This window comes from Chionomys nivalis, chromosome 10 (genome assembly GCF_950005125.1).
Source record: "Chionomys nivalis chromosome 10, mChiNiv1.1, whole genome shotgun sequence".
NCBI classification, from domain to species: domain Eukaryota; kingdom Metazoa; phylum Chordata; class Mammalia; order Rodentia; family Cricetidae; genus Chionomys; species Chionomys nivalis.
Window position 1 is genome coordinate 5527922 of NC_080095.1, and position 26675 is coordinate 5554596.

At 47.7% G+C, this 26675-nt stretch overlaps 1 protein-coding gene across 1 annotated transcript in view; it reads right to left on the reverse strand.

Annotated features, from left to right (window-relative positions):
• Window positions 1-26675, reverse strand: part of Ptprn2 (protein tyrosine phosphatase receptor type N2) — a 722848-nt gene that overhangs the window by 46092 nt on the left and 650081 nt on the right. The window contains exons 15-16 of the mRNA XM_057782319.1: window positions 17050-17197; window positions 3218-3291 (exon numbers count right to left, since the gene is read on the reverse strand). Coding sequence (XP_057638302.1) covers window positions 3218-3291; window positions 17050-17197 — 222 coding nt within the window. The remainder of the gene's footprint in view (window positions 1-3217; window positions 3292-17049; window positions 17198-26675) is intronic.

The following is a 26675-nucleotide window of genomic DNA, read 5'->3' on the forward strand; positions in this document are numbered from 1 at the left end:
AGCCAGTTACACAGTCTCTGGGGCTCTAGGGCTCAGTCCTGGGTGTGCTGGGCACTGTGACGTACAGGTACATGTTGTCCACTGGAACTCCACGGGCATGAGTCCACTCACATGCCCTAGCAGGTATTCCAAGTGCATCAGTAAACTCTGGCGAAGCATCGAGGTAGAAGCCGTGCTCTGAAGAGTGGCCTCTGTGGGGACATGTCTACACTTGCTCTGTGGAGCCTCCATTGCACTCTTGGGAGCACATTGTTTACATTCCAGCAGTAGCCAAGGTACTGGCAGGGCAGTGGCCTCATCAACCTGCCTCCCTAATGGGGGCTTCCTCGGTGACCCCAGTCTGCTCAGAGAGATGAGTATAACAGGTAATCCAACTCAACTACATTAAGGAGACCAAGTCAGAAGGCACTAGCACCAAGTGTCCTGAGTCCAAGAGTTCCACTTGAATGGCACAATAAAAAGGGAATGCATTCACCTGTGTTGAGCCTAGCCCTTGCTGGGCTGATTTTCAGGGGGTTATCACAACATGGGGTGAAAGTCCATGTATTTCCAAAGGCATGACTTGAAGAACAAGCCAGCGTCTTTCTGTTAAACATGAATGGCAACTGTTAAATGTGCGAGTTGCTGGCTTCTTTACACTAACACCCTTAGCAATGTTTCCAAGAAAGCTGACTTTAAAAACAGAGCATCAGTATTCCAAATCAGAAGCCCTGAAGAACTTTGGAGGAAGAGGAGAAAGGAGGGAGCACATCCCCTACTGCTGGCACTCCTGAGGAAGTGTCTACTCCAGACTGGTCCTGTTCTCCTCAGACTGTAGCCCCAAACGGCCAGCTTAGGAAGGGGCACAGGGTTCTGGGTGTTGGAGTCATTCACAGTGGCTGTATTTATCCTGGTGTCCCCATGTCCCCTACACCCCTGACAGGTTCACCAGAATACTTTTTTTCTTCTTTTTGGTTTTTCAAGGTCCTGGCTGTCTTGGAACTCTCTGTGAACACCAGGAAAGCCTCAAACTCAGTGATCTGCCCGCCTCTGCCTCTCAAGTGCTGGGATTAAAGGCCTGTGCCAACATACATGGCCAGCATGTTTCTTAAAAGCAAACAGGACTAGACTCTTGTCCTGATGAAAAGTCTTCATATGGGGAGGTCCTGGGTGTTTGAGCTTTGGAACCAAGAAACACTGCTTAAGGCTCTTTCCTACTCTGAGATTTCACACTTACGTACACCAAGCTCACAGGCGCAGATGTTTGCCCGAATATTTTCTGAGAGCCCACGATTTGTCCCCCACACTTGGCCAGTTTCTGAGGACATCTGCCATCCTTTTCTTAGGATCCTCCCTGTCCTGACTTAAATTAGTTAAATGCATTCAAACTGAAGCATTCATGTTCCTCCCGTCATTGACTAGGACGTACGGCTGAGCTTGCTTCTTGGTGGCGTTAGGACTCAGGCTGCTTCCAGTTCGCACATCGAGTGCTTATTTGAACCACGACCAAGTGGGTGTGGCCTTACTTAGTCTCGAGGCCTCCAGAGTAGTGAAGCCCAGTGATTAGAGTAAGCGATGGTTTTCCTCTCTCACAAGCACTACGTGGGATGGTGGAATCCCCGTTTACTCTCATGACCCCTGTTTAAAAGCAAAGACTGCTTTTTCTTTACTACGGGGTGACTTTCCTGAAATGTAATGAGAACTAGGCACAGATGCAATTATCATGGTTTTATACAGCATGGCCAGGGCTGTCTGGGTTGTAATTGTAAGCTAGCTACTCATTCAGAGGCCGCTACGAAGGTCGTTATCAGGCCTCCTTCAGTTATCTCAGAGAGACGGCACAATGAGTTTCTTCTGCTTATTCTTACAATCCAAATTTAGAAGGGGGAGAAAAGAATTATAATATGAAATGAAGAGAAAATGAAAGTTACCAGAATATTGCCTTTTCAACTGACCCTTCTGAAGCCATGGACAGCAAGGACTGGGAAGTCACGCTAAACATGAGCTCATCAGACTCTTGGTCTGTGGATGGTGTCGCAACGACCCCTACGAACTCACCCTGAGGCAAGGCTTCAGCCTGAACCCTAGCTGTGTGGCATGTGCCTTTGACATTCGGACTTGGAAAGGACTGCTACTTCCATTCTGGCCTTTTCGTCCAGGACTTTTCATGAAGGAGGGATCAGGACAAGAAGGAAACGGCTTCAGCTGGTTGTGAGTGGCTATCACCTGTCAGTCTTCTGTCATGTGGAGCCTGAGCCTGGGCATGCTCAGACGTGAGTCAGCTAGCGAGGCTCAAGCCAGAGCTTGACTTAGTCCTACACAGAAAGACTACATGAGCAACTATAGATGAGAGTCACTGAGACAGATGAGCCCAAGCTTCAAAGTCGACTCTTGCTGAGGTAAAGCAGCCAGTCCTTAGCGAGGCACATGGATGTAAGTCTGTATGTGTGTGGTGCACATGCAATGGTCTGGGTCCAGGTATTATAGACAAAGCATCAATTCTTCATTCAGTTCATGTCTCCAGAGGCCCACACTCTCTGTGTGGGATGTGTGAGGTGTCAGGAAGGGGATCAGCTACATATGCTGGAGTCTTAACAGCAATGTCACTCAATGGGGATGGTAAGGTCTCACAAGAGTCTGTCCCTTTCCCGCAACTGCTGGACATGTTCTCATAGACAGCACTCTACTAGAGGAGTGGAAAGAGCCTAGGGCATGATGATCCAGGTTTGTAACCTGGAAATGACCTGCACACCTTTAGTCTATGGCGTTGTGGGGACCTCATCAGAAAACGCTGCAGGCCCTGTTTGGTGAATGCGAACTTCAGAACTGAAGCGAGGTTCCTGATATTTCCCCGAGTCCAGCTAAGGAAAACTCCCAGTGTGGTAAATGTTACATCTGTCCCAGGACCCCCTGCTTTGATCAGGATGCCTCTGGGCATGGTCTGTGATTCTGCACAGCTTCTTCGCTTCCAATCACAACAACCCAGCTCCACAGTGGGAAGCCAGTGCAGCCTCTTCTGAAACCCAGCTTTCCAGTTCCCTTCCCTCCACACCAGGTTCCCCCTCTTCTTTGCCAGCCCTTAGTTGGCTTCAACTTTTCTCTTTCCAGCCACCTCTTCTGAGGCTGGAAAGAAGTGCATCCATCCTATGCCCAAAGTTGTGCCGCTGAGAGAGGGTGACATTACAAGAGTGCCGAGGAACAGCCCCGTGTCCCCCCTCCCCAGTGACCATGGACTTACGATGGGGCTGGCATTGATGTAGTCTGAATTGCTATGGCTGTTCTGTGACTTCAGGAGGATCCTGGAGTGGTCATCTGCAAGCAAACAAGAGCAGAAGGTTAAAGTTCTGTGTAGACCTCTGAATCTAGCAAAGCTAACCACTGCTTGGGTGGGCTTGGGATGGCTCCTTTCTAGCCTTTCTGGTGCATGCCTTGCAGGGTGGGCCTTTCCTTTCCATGCTCCATATTTTAATCTTTGGTATAAGGGTTGTGTACAGGGTATGTGGGGAAAGGTACCAAGGGCCTCTCGCTTAGCAGAAACCTTGACAGTCTTCCTGTGTAGAGCTCAAATGCCAAGTTTATCTTCTGTGCAGCATTAACTGAGCACTGGCCTTGCAGTGACAGACAACTCTACCAAATACAGTAAATAAACATAAACGTGAATATTAACAGAAAGGCCGCCATTCAAAATGTTTGTTGATAAATCATTAAAACCTTCTAGTTGCTAAAATTTAGTTTCAAAGGGAAAGAAAGAGCCAAAGAAAACGCAGACGAAAAGGGCGTAAAGAGAAACATGTCCACTGTTAAAGTAAGAGCATGCCCTCAAGGGCAGACTGGACAGCTGTGGAAACCACCCCCAGTGGGATCAGTGAGGCGGCCGCCTCCTGCCTGCTGTGACCCTCTGTGCCATCTCTCCAGCAGTTTCCAAAGTGTGGCCTACATGGAAAGTACAGGGTATGTGTGATACTGGGGCAGACATGAAGACAGCAGGGCCGAAGATACCAGATCCTGTCACGCTCCTTTCCTCCTTCAAATGCTGCCACCACATTTGATCATCGCCCCCCCCCCCCCCACCACCAGAGCTGTTTCTTTGAGGAGCACACAACACTATGTCTCTTATTCTGGGGAGACAGAGTCATCTGTGCTAGGGAGCCCTTTAAGCCTTCCTGAGATAGGCCACTTCCTGTAGAAGGCAGGTAGAGCCTTCCTCAGATAGGCCACTTCCTGTAGAAGGTAGGTAGAGCTTTCCTCAGATAGGCCACTTCCTGTAGAAGGCAGGTAGAGCCTTCCTCAGATAGGCCACTTCCTGTAGAAGGTAGGTAGAGCTTTCCTCAGATAGGCCACTTCCTGTAGAAGGTAGGTAGAGCTTTCCTCGGATAGGCCACTTCCTGTAGAAGGTAGGTAGAGCTTTCCTCAGATAGGCCACTTCCTGTAGAAGGTAGGTAGAGCTTTCCTCGGATAGGCCACTTCCTGTAGAAGGTAGGTAGAGCTTTCCTCAGATAGGCCACTTCCTGTAGAAGGTAGAGCCTTCCTCGGATAGGCCACTTCCTGTAGAAGGTAGCTCTTAGGTACCAGAGCTGCCCTGCTGTATCAGTGAAGCCTTGAGGACCCCCCACACTTCTGTTTCTGTAACTTTATTTTGAGACAAGGCCTCATTATGTAGCTTCAACTGTCCTGGAACTCACTCTGTAGACCAGGCTGGCCTCAAACTCATAGATATCCACCTGCCTCTGCCTCCTAAATGCTGGTAATGGTAAGGTATGTACAGCCATGCCTAGCTCTTTCATTTCTCTTGAAGATTTTACTTAAATTTAAAGAAAAATGTGTCAGTGTGTGTGTGTGTGTGTGTGTGTGTGTGCATGTGTTTGTGTGTTTGTGGTGGGATGTGGGTCAGAGGACACCTTTATAGAGTTGGTTCTTTCCTTCTCTCTTTAATGTAGGTGGGTTCTGGGAACTCAACTCGTGTTACTGAGCTTGCATGGCAAGCATTTTATCTACTGAGCCATCTTTTTTGCCTTTAATTTTTTTATTTTTAACCATGTGGGTTTATGTGTGGGTATGTGCACATGTGAGTACAGAGGCGTTCAGTCTCCCTGGAGCTGGACTTAGAGGTGACTGTGAATTGGTAAAGTGGGTGCTGAGAACTAAACCTGGGTCCGCTGGGAGAGCGGTAACACTCTCACCCACTGGACTCACCCTCCAGGTTTCATTTTCCTTTTCCTTTGACCCAATCTCCTATAGCACCTACTATTCTCTAATTCACTATGTAGTCAACAACCTTGAATATATAATCCCCCTGCTTCCACATCCCCAATGCTTGGATAGTAGGTCACCATCACACTGGATTTATGTAGGGCTGAGGATGGAACCCATGACTTCATACGTTAGACAACTGTCCTATGAATTGAGCTACATATACCACAGCCATAATTAAATACAATTATTACAATAACAACATAATGACCAGGGCTGGAGAGACGGCTCAGTAGTTTAATAGTATTTACTGCTCTTCTAGGCAGCCTCAGTTGGGTTCCTAGCATCCACATGGGTGGACCACAATGGCCTATAACTACAGCTCCTGGGAATCATCACCAGCTCTCTTCTGACCTCTGAGGGAATCTGCACACATACTCACACACAGACACATGGGCATGCATGTAATTCTAAACAACCACCACCATGTTCTAGAGTTGGGGAAGTTAGAGACAGATTGAATTGGGAAGCATGGTTTTCTGGGGCTCTCAGCAGCAGTGGCTGCGAGTCCACAGTCTGTCAGAATGTGCTGGGAGTGTTTCCAGCAGAGACAGGATGAAGGCTCACACATCTTACAGTATGAACACGCATCTACCCATCTATGTGCCTGCTGAGGGTTGCAGAAGCATCATGAAAGCATTTAAGTGGATGTCAAGACATCTCTGCAGTTTTGAGCAGAGGTATGGGTGATTAAAAAAAATCCTATGGACTTTATGGCTCCTTCCTGCATAATATTTTTTGAGAAAGGGTTTTTTTTTTTTTTCAAGAGTCCTGGCTGTCCTGGAACTTGCTTTGTAGACTAGACTGGCCCGGAACTCAGAGATCCACCTGCCTCTGCCTCCTGAGTACTGGATTAAAGGCATGCACCACCACTGCTCAGTTAAGGGATATTCTTAATTTCTCCAGTATTCTATATTTTCACACACACTATAAAAAAGAGAGGCCTTCAAGTTGGCATTGGCAGCCTGTTAAACCGACTCTGTAATGGAGTCATGTTACTTGCTGCTTCCAGAGTGTTCCAGAGAGGCACCTGGAAATCTGACTTGCTCTAAATGTTCTCAACATGCCATCTCGCAGCTGGGTGCCCCTTCTGTGAAACATTTATAACCAGCTGTGGCTGGTGTGGGAGAGAACGAGGAAAAGACAGACCACAGCTCGTGGTTTCCTGGCTCCAGTGTTGCCTGCTCAGTAAGGGATGTGTGGCTTATGCTAGGGAGGCCTGAGAGTGACTGTGGTTTCTTAAAAGGCCACTGTGGCCCAGATGCGGTAGCTGTGTGCCTGGGTTTAGCAGGTTTAGCAGCTGGACTTTCTTATTAGAAAGCCATAAAAACGTCCCCAACATCTGGAGGCTCGGGGAGAAAATATAGGGGCCAGAAGCCTGCAGTCTGAATATCAAAAGGGCCTGTCATGGCGGCTGCTGCCTGCCAGTGAACAGCAGGGTTGGCTCCATGGCACTGCTGTGGATCTGTGCTGAACACCAGCAGGCTGCACAGTCATCCTTCGGTCATCTCTGTAAGAGCTTCAAGTCAAGGAGAGGCCTTCCTGCCCTCGACAGTATACTTAGTTTTGTATGTTGCAGTATTTTGCTGTTGAACTTTTATTTTTAACATTGGTCCACTTTGGGCCATGTATCTGGGAACCCAAGAGGACACCCCGGAAGGGCTAGTGCACCATGGACAGCAGGACCTGCACAATGAAAAGTCAGTCACAAATCTCCAGTGTCATTTGTGGTTTCTTTTCCCTGTTCATAGTTTTAAAGCAATGCTATGGAAGCCAATAAAATACTGCATAATACATTATTACAAGTGTTAAAGACAGGCTTCCCAAACTGCAAGGCTTAGCGTGCCTGCCTGTCCTTCAGGATGTTAGTGAGGGTAGATGGGTCTATGAGATCAGTCTATACAGGCGAGAACAAGTGCAAGTTTCGGTGAGGCCTGGATATCCAGCTTACGGAAGTCACGCCTTCCTGTTCCAAGGGCAACACACAGGCCCAGATCTACCAGCATCCTTGAGCCATTTCAGTTAATAAACGGGTATGTTTTACAAAACAGTCTGAGAACTCAGAAGTCAAGAACATCTCACTTTCTGCACCTGGTCTTAATTGGAGCTATTTCCTTTCAAATGAGATCCATAATCTTATTATCTGGAAGGGACAGGAGGATATTAATCAAACCCACCACATACCTTCCTCTTCTGACTCAGCCAGTATCTGTCATGCATTATTACTCGATTCAGAAATATTCCTAATTTACATGTTATTTATTTATTTATTTATTTATTTGGTTTTTGAAACAGAGTTTCTCTGTGAGACTGTGGCTATCCTGGAACTCACTCTGTACACTAGACTGGCCTTGAACTCACAGAGATCTGCCTGCCTCTGCCTCACGAGTGCTGGGATTAAGAGTGTGTGCTGCTGCCACCCAGGGATATGTTCTTATTTCAGACTGAAGACTTGGAGGCCCAGGAAGATCAGACAGTGTTCTTGACCAGTACTGGAGAAAACAGCTTCAAGTCTAAGTCCTGCCATTTGCTAGTCTGGAGTGTTTGGATAAACATTTCAGAGAATTGGACTTGGACTTCAAAATATAAGGTTTATTATCTAATTCAGGACTGTTGCGATAAATAGCATCTATTATTGGAACACAGTGAGAAGTTCAGGAAGAGGTTTAAGACTACAGATAGACCAAGAGGTAGAGTGGAAGTCCACTGAGTTAGCCAAATGTGTGTAGCGACTGCTGTCTCTTTAGTAAATACAAAATGACTTTCACAAATGTGAACATAGGAAACAAGTTCCAGAACTGCAAAGGCAAAAAGCCCAGGAAGACAGCATCCTGAAACACTGTGGAGGGCTCCGAAGTTTTATTACTAAAGAATGTGGGAATCTAGAATCACGGTATGTTTAGAAGATGCATGGGAGCCATATTTGGTTGGCCTGACATTTTCTAGCATAGAATTCTCAGGAAGGTGGTTCCTACAATTCCTGATATTGCACTTATGTGGTCCAAGCAAGCTGCAACATACAGCCAATCGTCTCCATCTTACTGGTACATGCATTCCTCCAAGTTGCTCGTCTCGTCCTGTTTCTCTTCTCTCCATGGTGCTCCTCCTTCCATGGTCCTCAGCCTCTGTTCTGCATCCCTCTGAAGGCTCACCTAGCCACTCATTCATTTGCGCATGCTGCTCACACACCTGGGTCACCCATCCATGTTCCTTACTCCTCCTCATAGTTGTGGTGTAGGGATAAGTCCCGCCCCTTAGGGGGCATGTTCGCCTCCGGCTAATGTTTACCTATAAATCTGGCAAGCGTGCTCGCAGCACTTGCTTCTGCTTTCCTGGTCTCCGCTAGAATGGTGGTTCTGTAAGTCTATTTCCCCATTAAAGCTGTATATATTTTTACAATCTGTCTGCATTTGTTTATGTCGTTACATTGTGGCATGCTTTTCTTGTTACTGTGACAAAGTACCAGATACAGCAACTTAAGGAACAATTTATCTTATTACTGTCCATCACGCTGGGGGAGACATGGTTACATTATATCCACAGCCAGGATGTAAAGATAGCTGAATGCTGCTGTTCCCCTCTCTTTTTCCTTTTATTTGATTGGCTATACCAGCCCATGGGATGTTGCCATCCACATTTGGGCTGAATCTTTCCTCTTTAGTTAAAGTTATTTTTTAAGACTTATATATGTGGTGCATGCATCTCATGCTTGCCTGGTGACTGTTAGAGGTCAGAAAGGTGCATGGGATCATCTGGAACTGGAGTTCTAGATGACTGTGAGCCACCATGTGAAAGCTGGGTACTGAACCTGGGTCCACCACAAGTGTTCTTAACCACTGAACCATTTCTCCAGGCCAGGTTAAGGCTTTCTAAAATACTCCCAAACACACCCGGATGTGTGTTTCCATAGTAATTCCAAATGTAGCCAAGTTGATAATTAAGACTAACATTTGCAGGGGCTGGGGAGATGGCTCAGTGGTTCAGAGCACTAGTGGATCTTACAGAGGACCTGGGTTTGATTCTCAGCACCCACATGTGGCTACAACTGTCTGTAACTCCAGAGGTGACAGTGCCCTGTGGTGGTGGTACTCACCACTCTTGGTCTAATATTTTATTTTCTACTTTTAAAAAAGATATATTTATTGTGTGTTACTGTATAAAAATTTTGTTTTTTATGTGTATGTAGAGTGCCTGCTTGTATGCACGTGCCTCATGAAAGTGCCTGGTACCCGTGGAGGCCAGAAGAGGGCAATGGCTTCCCTGGAAATGACGTTGCAGATAGTTGTGAGCTGCCATGCAGGTGCTGGGAACCAAACCCAAGTCCTCTGTGCAAGAGTAGCGAGTGATCCTTACTCAGCGAGACATCTCTCTAGCCTCGGGTCTCATTTATTAAGTTTCTTTCAGAAGCATTTCTGTGAATTTTTAAAATTCAAGAGGGCAGCCTCCTAAGCCAGCAATAGTGGTACAGAGAGAGAGTGGAGCAGACAATACTATGTTGGTGTAAAAATTTAACTCATCTGCACGGCTGGGCCTGAGCAGAACAATGGCGCCAATCCCACAGGTATCCAGGATGCTGCGTCCCACAAGGCCTACCCAGCCACCAAGCTCTCCTAAAGTTTTCAATACTAAGAGATGAAATTTGTCCACCCCAAAAGGATGCGAAGAAGTCCTACCCTCTCTCCCACAAATGTTAGTATTCTTGGGAACATGGTCCCTCCGTATATAACTAAGTTACACTGAAGTCATCAGGGCGACCCTGACCCAACAGGACCTGTGCTCTATTATGTAGGTGTGTGGGGTGGGGTGGGAAGGATTTGGACACGGATCACCACAGGACCAGTGCTATATGGACACAAAGACAGCTCTTGGTGAGCAGGGAGCGCTTTGATGACACTCTCACCTTGAATTTCAGCTGCAAAACTGAGGCTGATGGATTCTGTTGTGTAAGCTGTGGGCTTTCATTGCTCTGTTCCCAGGGGCTGATGATGTACCATGGATGGGGTGCTTGATTCTGGTCCAGCTGCATTCTCAGCCAAGCCAGTCAACCTCCTTCAGGTCTTAGCTTTTATATCCCTTACTGAGGTAGCTACATGGATGCTCGTGCAGGGTCCTATAAGATCAGCTGGCAGAATGGGGGCTGTCCTTACTGACTTCACACAAAGAAGGATTGGAGAGGAGTGTTCCCAACAGGTCCTCGGCCCACACGGGGGTTGTGACTCAGCTCTGCACAAGGACGCGAGGTCCACAGTTAGCGAAACACGCTGGCCTCTGCAGGGCTTAAGCTGGAAGTGGGTCAGCAGCTCACACTTTAGAGTCTGCGGGGGTATCTCAGTTGGTAAAGCCCTTGCCTGCAAGCATAAGGAGCTGAATTTGATCCCTAGTATTGGCATGAACTATCAGGCATGGTGGCGCAGTGTCTTAATCCAGACACTGTAAGATCCCTGCAGTTTGCTACTCAGCAAGTCTAGATTAATTGATGAGCTCTAGGTTAAAGAGAGACCTCTTTTCAAAGGAGGTGGACAGCATTCCTAAGGATGGTGCCTGAAGTTGCCCATTGATTCCCACACGCATACACATATATGGTCATGTATCAGCACGCGATGTGCACACACGTGCACACGCATGCACACACACACACGCACACCGTGCTTTTATAATTTATGGAGAACATTAATCTTACTGGTCTCTGAGTTGTGTAACTTGGGGAAAATAAGGCTTGTTTGGGGGAATAGGAGGGCAGAGGTACCATCTATGACAGACATCTTGATATTCAATGGAGACCCAGAGATGTGTCCTCTGAACCCTGGAATGCTGTCTTAAGATGGTTCCAGGAAAGCACAGGAGAAATCTGCAGCTGGAACTTCCCAATTTAATTCGCAGACAACCTGCAATGAGCATTTGTGGAAGAATATCCAAGAGCCCTAAAGGAACAGCCATCTTGTAGCCAGGACGAGGACATCTTCTGTAGAGGCAGAAGAGAAGTGTCTCAGGAAGAAGGTCATGGTCTCTGCTACTCAGGTGGAAGACCACAAGAGTGATGGACATAGTTGTCTTTGGAGCAATGTCTAGGCCAAGCATGGTGGCATAAGCCTTCAATCCAAACATTTGGCGGGGAGAACCAAGTCAGGAGGATCTCTGTGAGTTCCAGAACCAGTGGCCTTTGCTGTAGTAAGGAAGGTTTAACTCTCTGGACACAGGCCAGAGTAGGGTAGGGAGAGGAGGTGTGCAGGAGCCAATGCCCAGAATCTTCTCCAGAACTTCAGCATCTATTGCTGCCAGATGCAAATATACAAGGAGAACTAGGCTCTTCCCTCCATGACACCGAACTAAGGATGGACAAGGCCGCCTCCTAGTCCAGGAAGTGACTACATTAGCCACCTTTCCTTCCTTTCCACTGGAGTACCAAAGGATCACTTTTCACAATCAGGTATCTTTATCGCCCTTAGGGCCCAACCCCAGGGTGGTCTCAGTGTACTCAGCTGGGTCATCCTCAGTGTGTGAGCTGTGTGACAACTTGATGACTCGGAGCATTAAGTGACCAAATGTGACAGAGATAAGGAAGTTAAAACAACTTTTTTGAGACTTGTAAACTGAGTGCAGCTGACTGCCTTCACCTCCCACATCTGGCTTCCTTGCCTGCCCCACACCAGCTCACAGGTAGCATCATGGCTTCTCCTCTCAAGCTGGTATGAGTCCTCTCATTTTAGCCCGCTTGCTTTTGTCTCACGAAGGCCTAGGACATAAACTCTTGGGTGGAACGCTGCTCTCTTGACCACACCCCCACCCCAAGATAGATGACAAGGAGTAACCAGCAGACACTTAGATATCTGATCTTCAACTCTCTGGACTGAGATTTCTGCTGTTTATGGGTGTCATGGGTACTCAGATGCATGTGTGGTCTTGACTGAAACACTTAATAGCGTTAGCATGGTTCCTGATGACAGGCTACCATTAGCCAATCTTTGGAAGCCTCACTCTGTTGACCGTGTAAGAACTATGAGAAGATGGGGATGGAAACAGGAAGGTGAGGAGGAAGCACATCTGAGGATGGGAGGCTCCAGGCATGGAGGCTGTGGGACATGCTGATCCCTGTAGCTCTGTGGAGGTGTGCTGGCCCAGACACATCCCTCAGGCTGGGGTGCCCTGGCAAGAGTCAAGCGAGCTTCTGTGAGCTTAAACAGTACTCAAGTAGTGACTACCTGCCAAGGGAGGGTAGCAAGTGGGAGGATTGCTTTACTAGGTGCATGCTGAAGAAAAGTAGGGCTGGTCCAAATTTAAACTACGAGCCATGATGGCATTCTGGTCAAGACAGAGTGAGACAAATGGCCGATATGCATGACGGGATATCAAGGACCCTAGAGCATGGAGTCATGTTCTCAAACTTCACACAGTGAATTCCAGATACCTGTCTTTCAGAATCAGAGACCACACCTGACAGGATATTCATTCATACCAGGGGTCAGAGACCACACCTGACAGGATATTCACACCAGTGGTCAGAGAGCACACCTGACAGGATATTCACACCCGTGGTCAGAGACCACACCTGACAGGATATTCACACCCGTGGTCAGAGACCACACCTGACAGGATATTCACACCCATGATCAGAGAGCACACCTGACAGGATATTCACACCCGTGGTCAGAGAGCACACCTGACAGGATATTCACACCCGTGGTTAGAGAGCACACCTGACGGGATATTCACACCCGTGGTCAGAGAGCACACCTGACAGGATATTCACACCAGTGGTCAGAGACTACACCTGACAGGATATTCACACCAGGATCAAGAGTTGGGCCTTGTTCCAGGTGACAGTGTCCTTTAATGGTGGGGACTGCAGACTTGGACACTATGAGCCAAGGAGTGGCCTCAGCAGGAACTTGTCCTGCTGACCTTCTATTGGGGATGTCTGGGCCCCAGTTCTTGGAGGCAAAAAGCTGCTGCCATGTAAGTCACTCATCAGCTGTCACAGAGCCTGAGTGAGCCTACAAGGCTGGATGACATTAGCGATGAGACATCATTGCTTAGTGATGTAACAACAGGGTTGCAGCTATAGATAAGAAAAGCCTTATTTTTAGATGTGGGCTAATGGATTTTGACATTATTATGCCTGAAATAGACTCATCATTTGGCCCAGAATAAAGTTCCCAGGAAACTACACAGCTATGGTGTGTGGGAGTTTGGGAGCCTAGAGTCAGTTTGTGGGTAACTGCTGAGAGATTTTAACAGGGGGCTTTAAAATGGTATTGGGAAGTTTGGGAGCATCATGTCAAGCATTGTAAGGAGACTCTCTGGGAAATGGCATGCAGATCATGATGGGCCAGTTCTGCAGGCAGCCATCTGAGGGTGAGGCTGGCTTCCAGCTATTTTAGCTCAGGTTCTTCCACTCGCAGTGAGGACAGACCGAGACCAGCGTTGTCACAGGAGGGCACAGGAGACACCAGGCCGCTTTGGCTGTGCACTGTACACACTTAGACAAGCTCAAGCTAGAGCCGGCAGGGTCCGGCCGTGTTTCACATTGCTAGACCACATGCACAGGCTCTACAACTAGACTTTTCCCAGAGGACGCCCCGTGGATCCCAGCCTGTGCAGAGGAAGGGAGGCAAGCATCATTTGCCAGTTGACTCTCTTTTCAACAGTGATTTGAAGATGTGAGAAATGTAAAAGAATAGGCAATTACGTCCAAGAGAGGCTGTGGTGCAGTAAGCCAGGTAGGGGCGGAATCTCCAAAATTTACCAAGGTTCCCTCTAGTAGAGAGAAGGCCCAGTACCGTTTCCTGCTATAACCCACTAACCATGGATGGATGGGCAGGGCTGGCATCCTATGGCTAACAACCATCTTTAGGGAAAGAACCCATATTCAAAGGCGACCTGGAAGTGAGCCAGCATGGCCATATGGGTCCCACACTAATGTAGAAATGCACTCTGTGTAGGAGAGCTAGGTCTGAGGGGCAGGCACCTGCCAAAGGCCAGGGCTGAGGGGGAGCGCCTTTAAGGGAACACGGGAGATTCCCTGTCACAGGCAGCACATCACATCCATTCAACCCTATGACAGCAGAGGCTGGTTCTCAACACACACCACATCCATTCAACCCTACCACAGCGGAGGCTGGTTCTCAACACTACCCCGGGATGAGACAGGAGGCCACTGTGCTCCAGAGCTTGTCACACACCTGGGTCTCCTGCTCTTTATTCTCTCTGATTTGTTCCAAGAAGTATTCGTGCTTATGGCTTCAGAATCACCATGTTTCTCTCTCATCATAATTCAGAGACAAATTTTCTTTCTATTTATTTTATATAGCATGCCAAAATAGCATTATATTTCTACTGATGATTTAAAAAGTAGACTAACAAACTATTGTATAACTCTTTGTAACCATGCACCAAACTGGCAAAAGCCTAGAAAGTTCTTTAAAGTTTCAAGAGAATATAACTAGACATAGTCACATGCTGGCCAGGAGCCTTATCAGTGTGGATGGTGACTTCCTTGAGGATTTACAGGTGCTGGAGAGTCTGGGCTTGGGGACCCTGCCGCCCTGGCATTCCTCCTTGTGACCCCCCTAGGTCTCTCGCCACCTCCCCGGCCCAATGCTGGAATGCCTGGGCAGGGTTCTGACAGAACCACACCAACAAAAGGACAGCGGGTAGAAATCATGAGTAGGGTTCTTCTCGGGAAGACTGGTAAGAGTCTTGCAAAACCATGGGAACACAGGATAAGTGTAGGGGCTTCCAAGAAGAATGACAGGAAGGCCTAGGTAAATGTGTGGAGCAGAAGGCTGCAGCCCACGGGGAGCTGGAGAATGGGAGCTGGAAGGCCTGAATGAAGGTAAAAGGAGGAGACTCAAGAATGTCACACTCAGGTGACAAAAACACATTCAGAGTGACAGATGGTTCTGTTTTGTTCCTACACACCAAAACGCACCCCACCAGGAGTCCAGAGGGTTGGGAAACTGGATCTGCCTCCTGTCACTCACCCTCCCATGGTGGGCTGTTAGTATGTGTTCTCATCAACAGAGCAGCATGCGAGAAATTCCTCAGCATCCTTTGACTCTGGCATGGCCAAGTCTGTTAATAAGAGTGGAGTGAGCAATGCAGGATGGAAAAGGAGGGGTTCCGGGGTTCCCCCAAAGTCTGGAAAAGAGGGCATCAAGCCACAGCTGGAGAGCACTGCTTGGGAGAGAGGAGGGGAAATCAGAAGAGGGTCTCAGGAGACTGGGGAGTAGAAAGGCCAGTCTCTAACAGAAACACTCATGGCTGCGGGTTCTGCAGCTGCAGAAACCTGACCTCCTAGCAATGCATGCTTATACACCAGAGCTGAGAGCTAGGTAGAAGAGTCCTATTGGTTGGCACCAGGCAGTGGCACCAATCATGTTCCAGGCATGCCTGGCAGCATTTTCTTCTTTGCCTTATTCTAGTGTGGGCAGACAGAGCTAAGTCTGTTACAGAGGCCCAAGGGCCCTGATCCTCCTCCTCAATAGTAGCACACACCTTCAATCAAACCTCTAGGGAGTCTGAGGCAGACAGATCTCTGTAAATTCAAGGCTACCCTGGGCTACACCAGAGCCAGGTAGTGATGGTTCACACCATTAATCCCAGTATTTGGGAGTCACGTGCCTTTAATCCCAGCACTGGAGAGGTGGAGACAGGAAGGGATATGGCTGGTCAGAGAGAGGGATATAAGGTGGGAGGAAACAGGAGTTCATGGCATTCATCTGAGGATTCGTGAAGACAGGATCTTACTCCCTTTAGTCTGAAAATTCAGTAGAGGTAAAAAGTCTCTCTAGTGGCTGGCTTCGTTACCTCTCCCTTTACTCTAAGGGGCAATCAAGGGGAATGACTGAAGGGGATACTACACTGCTTTGCTATTGGGATAAGAATCCCTAGATGCCCCTGGGCAGGATGCTGTAAAGCCCCAGTGGGGGCTCCGTGATAAGGTGTGCTCTTAGCCTGGATCTCCATTCTGTGGGCTCTTCTGATGCTGACCTGAGACCAGAATGACTATGCTAGGCTCTCAAAATTGGGCTAGCAAAGTTCACTTTATTATTTCTGGAATATGAACAAGCACCTCTTGTCTTAAAGTGGAAGACAAGTTAGTCACATTCCTTATTCATCATCAACAGACCAATGTTTACCAAGTGCCTATTTGTATGGGAGACTTGGGTCGCTGAGGGCTTCCTTGGGTAGGCTTAGTCAAAATCCAGACTTTCCTTGGGACCAGTGATGCCCATGGCCAGTGTTGAGGAGGAGGAGGGCCAGGTACTATGATGATGTACATGCCTAGTTCCTACACCAGGGGCTATGTGCCTTGCATGGCCACCTACTATATCTTAAGCACACAGTAGGAAACTAAGTCTTTCTCCAATGGAGTGACTTCAGGACTTCAGTGACATCCAACCGGAGTGAAGCCATCAAGGTGTGTGGCAATACTGTACCAGTGACCACTGTTAATGCTAACCTGGGATACATAGCTCTGTGTTAATCACCATGCCTATACCCATAGCCCCACATGTTCACAGATTAGAATCCCATAGATTTCCTACACTAGAGCAGTCATACTGCTAGTTCCCATTAGGGTTCCTGTACCCCCAGCTGGCATTTTCAGAGCTCTCCACTGGGTCAAGAGAAGACTTGATTTTGGAGATGGGACAGCTGTAGGAGGAACAAGGCACTAGTCTTCAATGGCAGCTCAGATCAGTGGACAGAGACAGCGTAGAGCTGAGTGGTTCTGCAGACCACAGTGGCAGGCAGAGTAAATCACAGCCAGGAGTCCCCACTTTCTGTCCCCCTGCTACTTCACCCAGACTAGGTACATACAGGTCAGCACAGCCAACGAACGGTTCTTGGATGCATTCTCCTCTTTCTGGGCCACAAGTGAACTGTTGGGCTCTGCTTGGTAGGCACACAGTGCTTCCCACTCCTTCTCCAGTCGGTTCTTGTTTTTCAGATGGTCTTCCATGTAGGCCTGAAAAGGATACACAGAGTCAGGGCATGGGATCCATGACTGGGACATGTGCAGGGCTGAAACTAGGGCAGCTTTGCTTTGGGCTCAAGGTGTGTGTGATTTCCCCACCCAAGGACTGAGCTTCGGCCATGAGACCAGAATTGTGAAGTGCACTCGAGCAAAGATGATTTGCTAGAGAAGAAGGCAGGCAAGACTGGTGAGAAAATGTGTCCAACTGGGGGACTGGGCCTGCCATAAGACTGTAGAATTTGTCTAGGATGGAGAGGAATGGCAGGACCTATGTGCTGGCTATGCTGAGGAGCTGGAGAGCTTGTCCAAGGAGGAGTAGGGTTAGGGGGATGTCCACAGACTGACAGTGGAAGTCACAGGAAACTTATGAACAGGGGCAGCTGGGTGTGTGCTTGAAAACCTCCCTGAGAACAGCACTTCTCAGATCAAGGAAGACAAAGACACAAGTCAAATGAAGTTACAGGAGAAAACAGTAATGCAAACTTAAAAACAGGACTAAACATAGCTACCAAAAATCCTGGGGGATGGAGCTTAACAAGTGACACTCTGCACGGCAAATCTTTCATTTTCTCCTCTTTCTAAGAGGACCATTGGTTCTTAAACCAGTAATCTTTGGAGTTATCTACCTGAAAAATAGCAAGTACACTGCTTGGACACCACTTTATAACCAGCTAAGATCCTGCTGGAAAGCCTCTGCGTAGAGGCTGAACCAGAAACACAGCCTTAACCAGGCCCTCTGGTGAGGAGGCAGGATGCTCAATTTCCCAAGGGCTTGGGAAGGACAGACATCTCCTCTGCTGACAACACGCACTGGGAGTGCCACTCAGTGCATACAGACTCCTATTTAGTGAGGAGCTATGGTGTTCTCAGACAGTGCTACCAACCCACCAGGGACAGACACAACACACACTGGCATGGGAGACACTTCAACTGTTAGCGCACATGCAAACGTGGAAACATGGGGTCAGGCAGCCATCTTGGGTCAGTCAGTCCATGGTATGAGATAATTGTCTGTTTTGTCAATCATGTTTTAAATAAATGCTGATTGGCCAGGTAGGAAGTACAGGCGGGAAAACCAGACAGAAAGTAGAGGTGGAGCAAAGAGAACAGGAGTATTCTGGGAAGCAGGAAGCTCCCTCCGGCAGTTCTGCCCAGACCACCGAAGAAGCAAGATGTGAGCTGCCCCTCTGAGAACGGTACCAAGCCATGTGGCTAACAGATAAGAATAATGGGTTAATATAAGCTACAAGAGCTAATAAGCAGCCTGAGCAAATGGGCCAATCAGTTTTATAACTTACGGAGATCTCTGTGTGATTTTCTTTGGGCCTTACCTGCTGTGAGGAACTGGGTAAGACATAAACCCCAACAAGGAGGCCCCTTCATGTTACAAGTTCAGAGCCAGAGAACTCAGACCCATTACTTTTGGGCCTGCCTCTCTCTCCATGGGGTCTACACAGAAGTTGAACTTTGCTGAATCATTTAGACCAGAGCTGCTAAGATCTGTGCTGAAATCTGAATATATCAGGGGCTAACCAACAAGAGCCAGAGGAAGCAGAGTTAGACCCTGGATTGTCCCAGGCTTCATTGTCCCAGTACCTCCCAGTGAGCACACATTACTCTTACTGGTGGCTGAGCACATAAAGTCCTCTGACCATTCCCTGCCACCGAGACACTGTGTGGCCTCCACAGTTTACCAGTCCACTCACTCTAGAAAACAGGAGACCTCCAAGAAGATCTGGACCAACCCAGCTGATGAGGGACTTGTGTAGGATGGAGTGGTCCTGTCCTCTAGAGTGTTGTCTGTAGTTCAGATGAGTGTAGCTCAGCTTTCCTTTCCTCCTCCCTGCTCTCTTTCCTGCCCCTTTCTGTTCTTTCTTGCTAGGCAAATGCTCTATCATTGAGATTTATCCTCAGTTCTGACTGTGAACTTTTACTTTGCTATATGCAGACATAGGTTTTCAAATGTGACTGCACAAGGAAAAAAAAGATGTGCACATATGTGCATGCCTACACATACATGGCCTCTTAGTATAAAGTAGCCAGCTCCCAATGGCCAGCCAAGGGCTCACAGTCTTCTTACTCCTTCTACCACTGCTGAAGGAGCCACTGCAGTCCTCCCAGCCAGTCCTCACTGCTAACACACACATTCCAAGTGACAGGTGACTCAGAATGGAAGGAACCCCACTCAGCTTCCTTGAACCTTTGACAGAAGTGTACAAGGATCCGTCTAGATATTAACTGTGCCCTACTGGGCCACTTCCCTGTAATCCTGTGCTCTGGGAGTCAGTGAGTACCTCCTTATGGTCCTGTGCCCTTGCTGGGCCTCCTCCCTGTGGTCCTGTGCCCTTGCTGGGCTTCCTCCCTGTGGTCCTGTGCCCTGGGAGTCAGTGGGTACCTCCCTACGGTCCTGTGCCCTTGATGGGCCACTTCCCTGTGGTCCTGTGCCCTGGGAGTCAGTGAGTACCTTCTTACGGTCTTGTGCCCTTGCTGGGCCTCCTCCCTGTGGTCCTGTGCCCTGGGAGTCAGTGGGTACCTCCCTATGGTCCTGTGTCCTGCTGGGCCTCCTCCCTGTGGTCCTGTGCCCTGGGAGTCAGTGGGTATCAAAAAACTCTATAGGGATCCTGGAGATCCTCTAAGCCAAGCTGTGAGCTCTGGTGGGGTACTGAGGCAGCTTGCTTAGAAGGCCCGGTGCAACCGTCTGCACCTTGAGTCTCAACAGAGCACTCTGCCAGTCTGTCTGTCCTTCCCACACACTGTTGGTCCTCAGGGCGCTCTGGCTTGGAGCTAGGGCCTGTGAGATGGAGTGATGGGAACCTGGGCAGAACCAGAATGGGTTCACAGCCACCTTCCCTGGAGACAACTGTGGTGGAATCTGGGGAAATTGCTCAGCTGGGAAAGAGTTCACCATGCAAGCATGAGGAACCTGAGTTTGGACTCAACATCCATGTAAAAAGCAGCATGGTGGTGTGACCCTGCGATCTTAGTGCTGAGACTAGCACCAGTAAAATTGGAAAGGTCTAGGTCCAGCGAGAGACCCTGCCTCAAAATATAAGGTTGAAAGTGGTTGAAGATGCCCAACATCATCCTCCATTGTCCACACTCACATGTGCATATATACAACACACACGATGCATACATGAACACTAACATGTAAATATGTACACATGTACAAATACATGCACACACATGAATAAAAATAACCATTGAGGAACATCAAAGGTATATTTTTGTACCAATTTTTTTTTTAAAATTTCTTAATGTGTGTATTATGTGTGTGTGCGCATTCTTCAATGTATATGTGGAGGTCAGGGGAGTCGGCTCCCTCCTTCCACTGTAAGTTCCAGGGACTGAACTCAGGTCAAGTTTGCAGGACAAGAGCTCTGACCTGCTGCACCCTCTTCGCAGGTCCCTCTCACCAATTCCTTAGCAGGGTAACACAATCTTAGCACAGTGTAGCACTTCAGTTTTGTGAAATCCTGGCAGGGTCATTGAGTCCAGACCTGGTGTAGGGACTGGGCAACAGGGCCAGTTAGGTGTGTAGCCTCAGAGTATGAAATGCTTCCTTCGTTCTAGAAGCAGGCACTAATGACTGTGGGCAGAGAGGCTGACCATGGCTTTTCTTTAGAAAACCCTTTCAGGAGACCCATTATCAACAGCGGCCCTTTTTTTGTGGCAAAACAATAGCTTCCACAACAGGCCCTTGCAGGATCACCCTGGTCCTAGGTACCATGTGTTGAAGCGTACCCTGTGAATTGTATTCATGAGAACCACAGCTCTTTAAATTGTACAGTCAGCCTCACCATGGAGTCACAGCAAGTTCATTTGAACTTCCAAGTTCGATGCAGCCTCAGTTCTGGTGGTAGAGGGGGATGAGGTAGGTCTTGACACTGTCATTTCCTCCTGAGAATTCAGTCATTTTTTGATAAGCTTCATTGCAATGAAACTGATCTAAGGTTTTCATTCTCTCAGCAAGCACTGTTCACCAGGCTGTGCCCGGCCCCACACATCTCTGTTTGATCAGCATTCCCTATTAATATTTATATTTATATGTAGCATGGTTCATGGACTGGAAGTGATGATCACGTCTCTCATCCACATTCTAGGCTCTGGGATGGTTTACCTTTGTGGTCATCTTGGCTGGATTTAGACTCACCTAGAGGGTATACTGCTGAGCATGTCTGTGAAAGGCAGACTCATCGTGAGCCTGGTGGCACCATCCATGGGCTGGGGGCCCAAACTGAGGAAAGGAGAAAGGGAACTAGTGCTGGCATTCCTCTGCCTGTGACCCTGGTCCTCTGAGATGTGTGCAAGCAGCCTGACACCCCTGCCACGCCAGCTACCAACTCTCTCCATCCTGATGGACTACTTCCTCAAGCCACCAGGCAAAACAAACTCTTCCTTCCTTAGGTTGCTTTCTGTCCATCATTTTGTTGCAGCAATTAACATGAAGTCTTCCTTTCTGTTTTGTGGTTTGTGGTAAGAGTCTGTGGGGAGGCTCAGCCTTTGTAGTGAAATAGCACATTTTAATCAGTAAAAACAAAACCAAAAATTGCTATATTTTTGTCTGTCCTGTGGCCTGCTTTTCCAGGAGGAGCAGTGAGACCAGAACAGATTGGGCAGTGTCTTCAGACCAGACACTTCTGGCTGCCAGGCCAATAGACTTACAATTTAACCATATCCACACTTACTCTGTAGAGGGCATTCAGGCGTGAGTCTTTTTAAATGGCCAGTTGAACATCTTTATTGCATGGATAAGCACAGAGGTGAAAACTGTGTGGCAGGAGACCTTTGGTTTTGATGTACATACATGTTCACATCTGGGTGTATGGGTGTGGAGGCTTAGGGTCTGTGTCCAGTCTTCCTTAATCACTGTCTATCTTATTCTTTTAGGCAGTCACTCCTCACTGAGTCTGGAGCTCATTTGGCTAGACTAGCTGGCCAGTGAGCACCAAGGATCCGCCTGTCACTAGTCCAGGCATTCCTGGCACATGCCACCATGCCTGACTTTTATGTGGGTGCTGGCATTCACACTCAGACCCTCATGCTCGTGTGGTGAGCAGCTTACCTACAGAACTATTGGACTAATCCTAGGGGGTTTGTTTTTAAATTGCGACTTTCTAGTTATATAAATAACATAAAGAAATGAATAGAAAATAAGGGGAGAAAGAAACAAAACACACCAGCAACCAACACCAAGGAAGACACAACTCTTTAGTCAATTCTGCTTTTTCTGATAGGTGGGAGGGCTGGTTGTGTTTGTTGTTGCTTTTTTGTTTTGTTATCTTTAGTGATGACTGCTGTAGTTAGGCTTTGATTATTTGCAACACTATAGAGTTTTTCTTTTGAAAATGAAAAGATGCTCATATCGGGCATATCGGGTTTGATTTTACATATGGGAGAGCAGATCCCAGAGAAGTTAAACAGTTGACTGGGGATTTCCCCAATCTCCAAAGCTTCAGCCTGGGCTCAGAATTCGCTGCTGACCTAGTCCTAGCCATGGTCACAGCCACTCTCGTTGCGTCTTCACAAATCAGTGTGAGTGTTTACCCAGCATGGACAATTTCCAATGCCTCAGTGGGTGTCTGAGTCTTGCAGGACTTTCTATATAGCCTGCCATTCCTTGTTAACAATCCTAGGAGATATCTTTGTAAATTAAGCCAGTAAGAGTTAACAGCAGCAACTTAGTAACAACTTAGTAGCAATAACTCAGATTTTACCTTGATTAGATCAATCCCAACACTTGATTTATTTGAGAAATTTTCCTTTAAAGGACACATACTGAGGCTCTTTTTTCTTAACACATTCAAGTTGGCAGCATCATTCATGTGCTTTGGGCTATTACTAAGCAGAACACTGCTTTCTTGAACATCATGGTACTGTGACAGTTGATTTGATATTAAGAGAGTGACTAGCAGGTAGGCTGTGTCCACAGGGTATATCCCAGACAAGAGTGTGATTTGCCTGGATGGAGTGAGAAAGCTCAAGTTTCCATCACGGGACTCAGAGGGTATCATTTAAAATTCTCCAGTGATTTAATTTTGTATACGATGTTCTCAGACCACAAGTGACTGCAGGTAGCTGTCACTTAAGAAATGAGAGAGGATCTGGGGTGTTGATGGCATTTAATCCATCGCAAAATCCCCAAGGTGGGTCAGCATTGCTTGTCAGATTGCTTCGCTTGCTGGCTTTCATCCTACAGGTCTGCAGTCCCTGCTGCCTTCTGCTTGAGCAAATCCATTCAAAACCAGCTCTGCGCTCACCTTTCTGACTGGAACCTGCTGTCATGCCCTGTCCACACCACTCCGTAGGACCTTACTGTCTGTCCTGGCTGGTTTTATGTCAACTGGACACAAGTCATCAGAGGAGGAGCCTCAACTGAGAAACAGCCCCCATAAGACCAGGCTGTAGGCGAGCCTGTAAAACATTTTTATTAGCGATCCATGGGGAAGGACCTAGCCAGTTTTTGGTGTCGCCATCCCTGGACTGGTGGTGCTGGGTTCTACAAGAAAGCAGGCTGAGCAAGTCGTGTGGGGTAATACAGTAAGCAGCACTCCTCCGTGGCCTCTGCATCAGCTCCTGACTTCAGGTCCTGCCCTGTGGAGCGCCTGCCTTGACTTTCCTCGGTGATGGACTATTACCTGAAGTGGAAACTGAAATAAAAACCCTTTCCTCTAAGTTCCTTTGGTCACGATGTCTCATCACAACTAGGACACTGCCTTACAATTCTGGAAGTTATAATCACCTCCTATCCTATGATGTGGGGTCTTCATGTCCTATGTTCTGAGTCCCACCACCATCTCCCCGTGACTCTCATATCTTGATCTGAGACTTGCTGTTACCCCATGACCTTCTCGTCTTATGATCTAGAACCTTCCATCATCCCATGACCTTCTCGTCTTATGATCTAGAACCTTCCATCATCCCATGACCTTCTCGTCTTATGATCTAGAACCTTCCATCATCCCATGACCTTCTCGTCCTATGATCTGGGACCTATCATCACTCCATGACCTTCTCGTCCTATGATCTGGGACCTTCCATCATCCCATGACCTTCTCGTCCTATGATCTGGGACCTATCATCACCCCATGACTTTAATGACCTCATCCCTAGAACCCCAACCTCATGACTTCACCCAGGCACCAGTCTACATAAAGAATGCCTGTCCCTGTCAACACACCCCCCTGCTTGGTTCTCTCCATGTTTTCAGCTTTCACTCTTCATGAAACCAACCTTTCCTCAGGGAGATTGGTATTTTGGCCACTGCAGAAAGTGTTTGCTGGTCACCTGGAATTCCTGTGACCCCGTTGCAGACTAAAATTCTGTATTGATGATGGATGTCCTCCAAATCCTCTGAAACATAGGACTATAAGTTTCAGAGCATACAACAACATAAGTTACTTGAAATGTTTCACCATAAATTTCCCTTCTGACTCTTCCATTCAGGCACTCCAGGAAACAGCTGCGAACCTGTGGCTCTTGTCCCAGCACTCTCCTGTAGCCCTGGAAACACAATGATGGCCCTGAAAGCTCTGCTCCAGAGTCCTTCTGCCCCTAAGGTTTTTTCTCTGATATGCTCTCCTCTTTTTAAAAGTCTGTCCACTTGCCCTCTCTTGTTCCCACTCCTGCTGCACCCGTACCTGTCGCTAGAGTCTCTCGGGTACTTTCAAGTCTATTTGTGCAATCTGGTTCCACATTTGCGAGAAAACCTCAGTGTCTTACTTTGCTTAGCACGATGGTCTCTGGCTCTACCTGTTCTCCTGTAAATGACATGATTCCATGTGGTTGAATGAAACACTATTGGAATCTGAAGGACACACATCTAGAACCCAGCTCAGCATTTCCCTAACTTTGAGCCCACTAAGAGCCTCCAAGACCATTGATTCAGTCTTCCTTCAAGGAGGGCTGCCCTTCCTCTTCATGTTGGTTGATACCTTCTGAGGGTTAACTATAGGCGTTTTCCTTACAGTTAAGTGTCATGTGACTGCAGGCAACAAGGCAACCTTGGCGGTAGAATTGGGACATTTTACTTGACAGCAAAGACATTTCTGTATCTCAGAGTGGAAGATTGGAGCCGCAGCCAGGAGGCGGTGCAGGCCTAAGTCATCCCTGATGCTACTTCCTACACATGGCAGCCACCTGGACACCCAGGAAACTCAGCACAGCAGTAGAATGGAGTCTAGGGAGATTAGCACTAGGCTGGGCCACTGTAGGTCACAGACACTGTGCTTCTTCGGGGGCTCTTAGCCCCCACTGTGATAGAAGTGAACACTCAGGAAAGAGTTATTGCTAGCATCAAGTAGAATAATGAAAATCAACTCATTCCTTGCAATACAGCAAGGACAGAGCAGCATTCAGAAATAGGCCCACCAGGACCCACCTGGCACTATTTCACGAGTCAGGATACACAAAGAACATCGATGTCAGCATTAAATGAGGCCCCTGGGATCACAGACAGTGAGCACATAGAAACTTTCCCCACAAAGCTTCATTCTCCCGGTGACTCTGCAAAAAGCAAGCATCTACCCACCTTGGGGAAAGCTGAGTTTTGGAGGACTTGGTTTGGAGCAATTAGTACTAGGAAAGCTCGGCTTCCAACTCCTCCCCCCTGTTTTTACTTGGGAGCCCATTATGGCACAATGCCCTTTAATTTACTGACGCTATGGTCAGACCTTTGTGGCAGAATACAATCCGCTCATGTTTTCTGTGACAAGACAGGGAGGTTAGAGCTTTAGTGTCACAAGCGAGACCAATGCTTTTGAAAACAAGGAGTAAGACGCATCGATGCCATTTGGGGGAAACTGATGACCTTTGTTTCTTTAAAAATAAACACTGTCACCTGTCTTCATTAATACATTGAATGGAAATATCCTTGTCAAGTGTTAGAATTCCAAACATAAGACATTTGAAGTTGCAGGATAAAGCAGGTGCGGCCACTCTCCTTTCCCTCGTGCACATGAATTCGAAGATTTAGGAGGTAGCACACATTTGCTTAGGTAAAGCCTGCTGGTGATCTAAAGATTTGTGACAGGCACATCCTGAGTACTTGATATAACATGGCAATAACATTACATATTCAAAGTTAGAAATTCAAAACTGCATGGGAAAAACTCAGTGAAGGATACAGTCAAGTGGTCAGTGGGGAAAGGTTCATTGTTTTTTAGCTTAGGAAAGATGCACTTGGAACAGGAGCCACAGACTATAAATACACAAAAACAGAGGGGCATCGGGGTACAAATAGCTTCCCTGTCCATCTTAGAAGTAACACACCCCTTACAGCATGCGGATCCCGGTGAGCCCTAAGAGTGTGCAGGCAGATACCTGCCAGCATCCTGAGAATAAAAATAGATGTGCTATTCTGAAGCTCTGTTTCTAGATTCTCCATGGAGAGCCCGAGAAGGAGGAATAGGACAAAAATAAATGTGGGGATTAATAGAAGACCCTTTGGGGAGTTTTTCTTCCTAGTGCA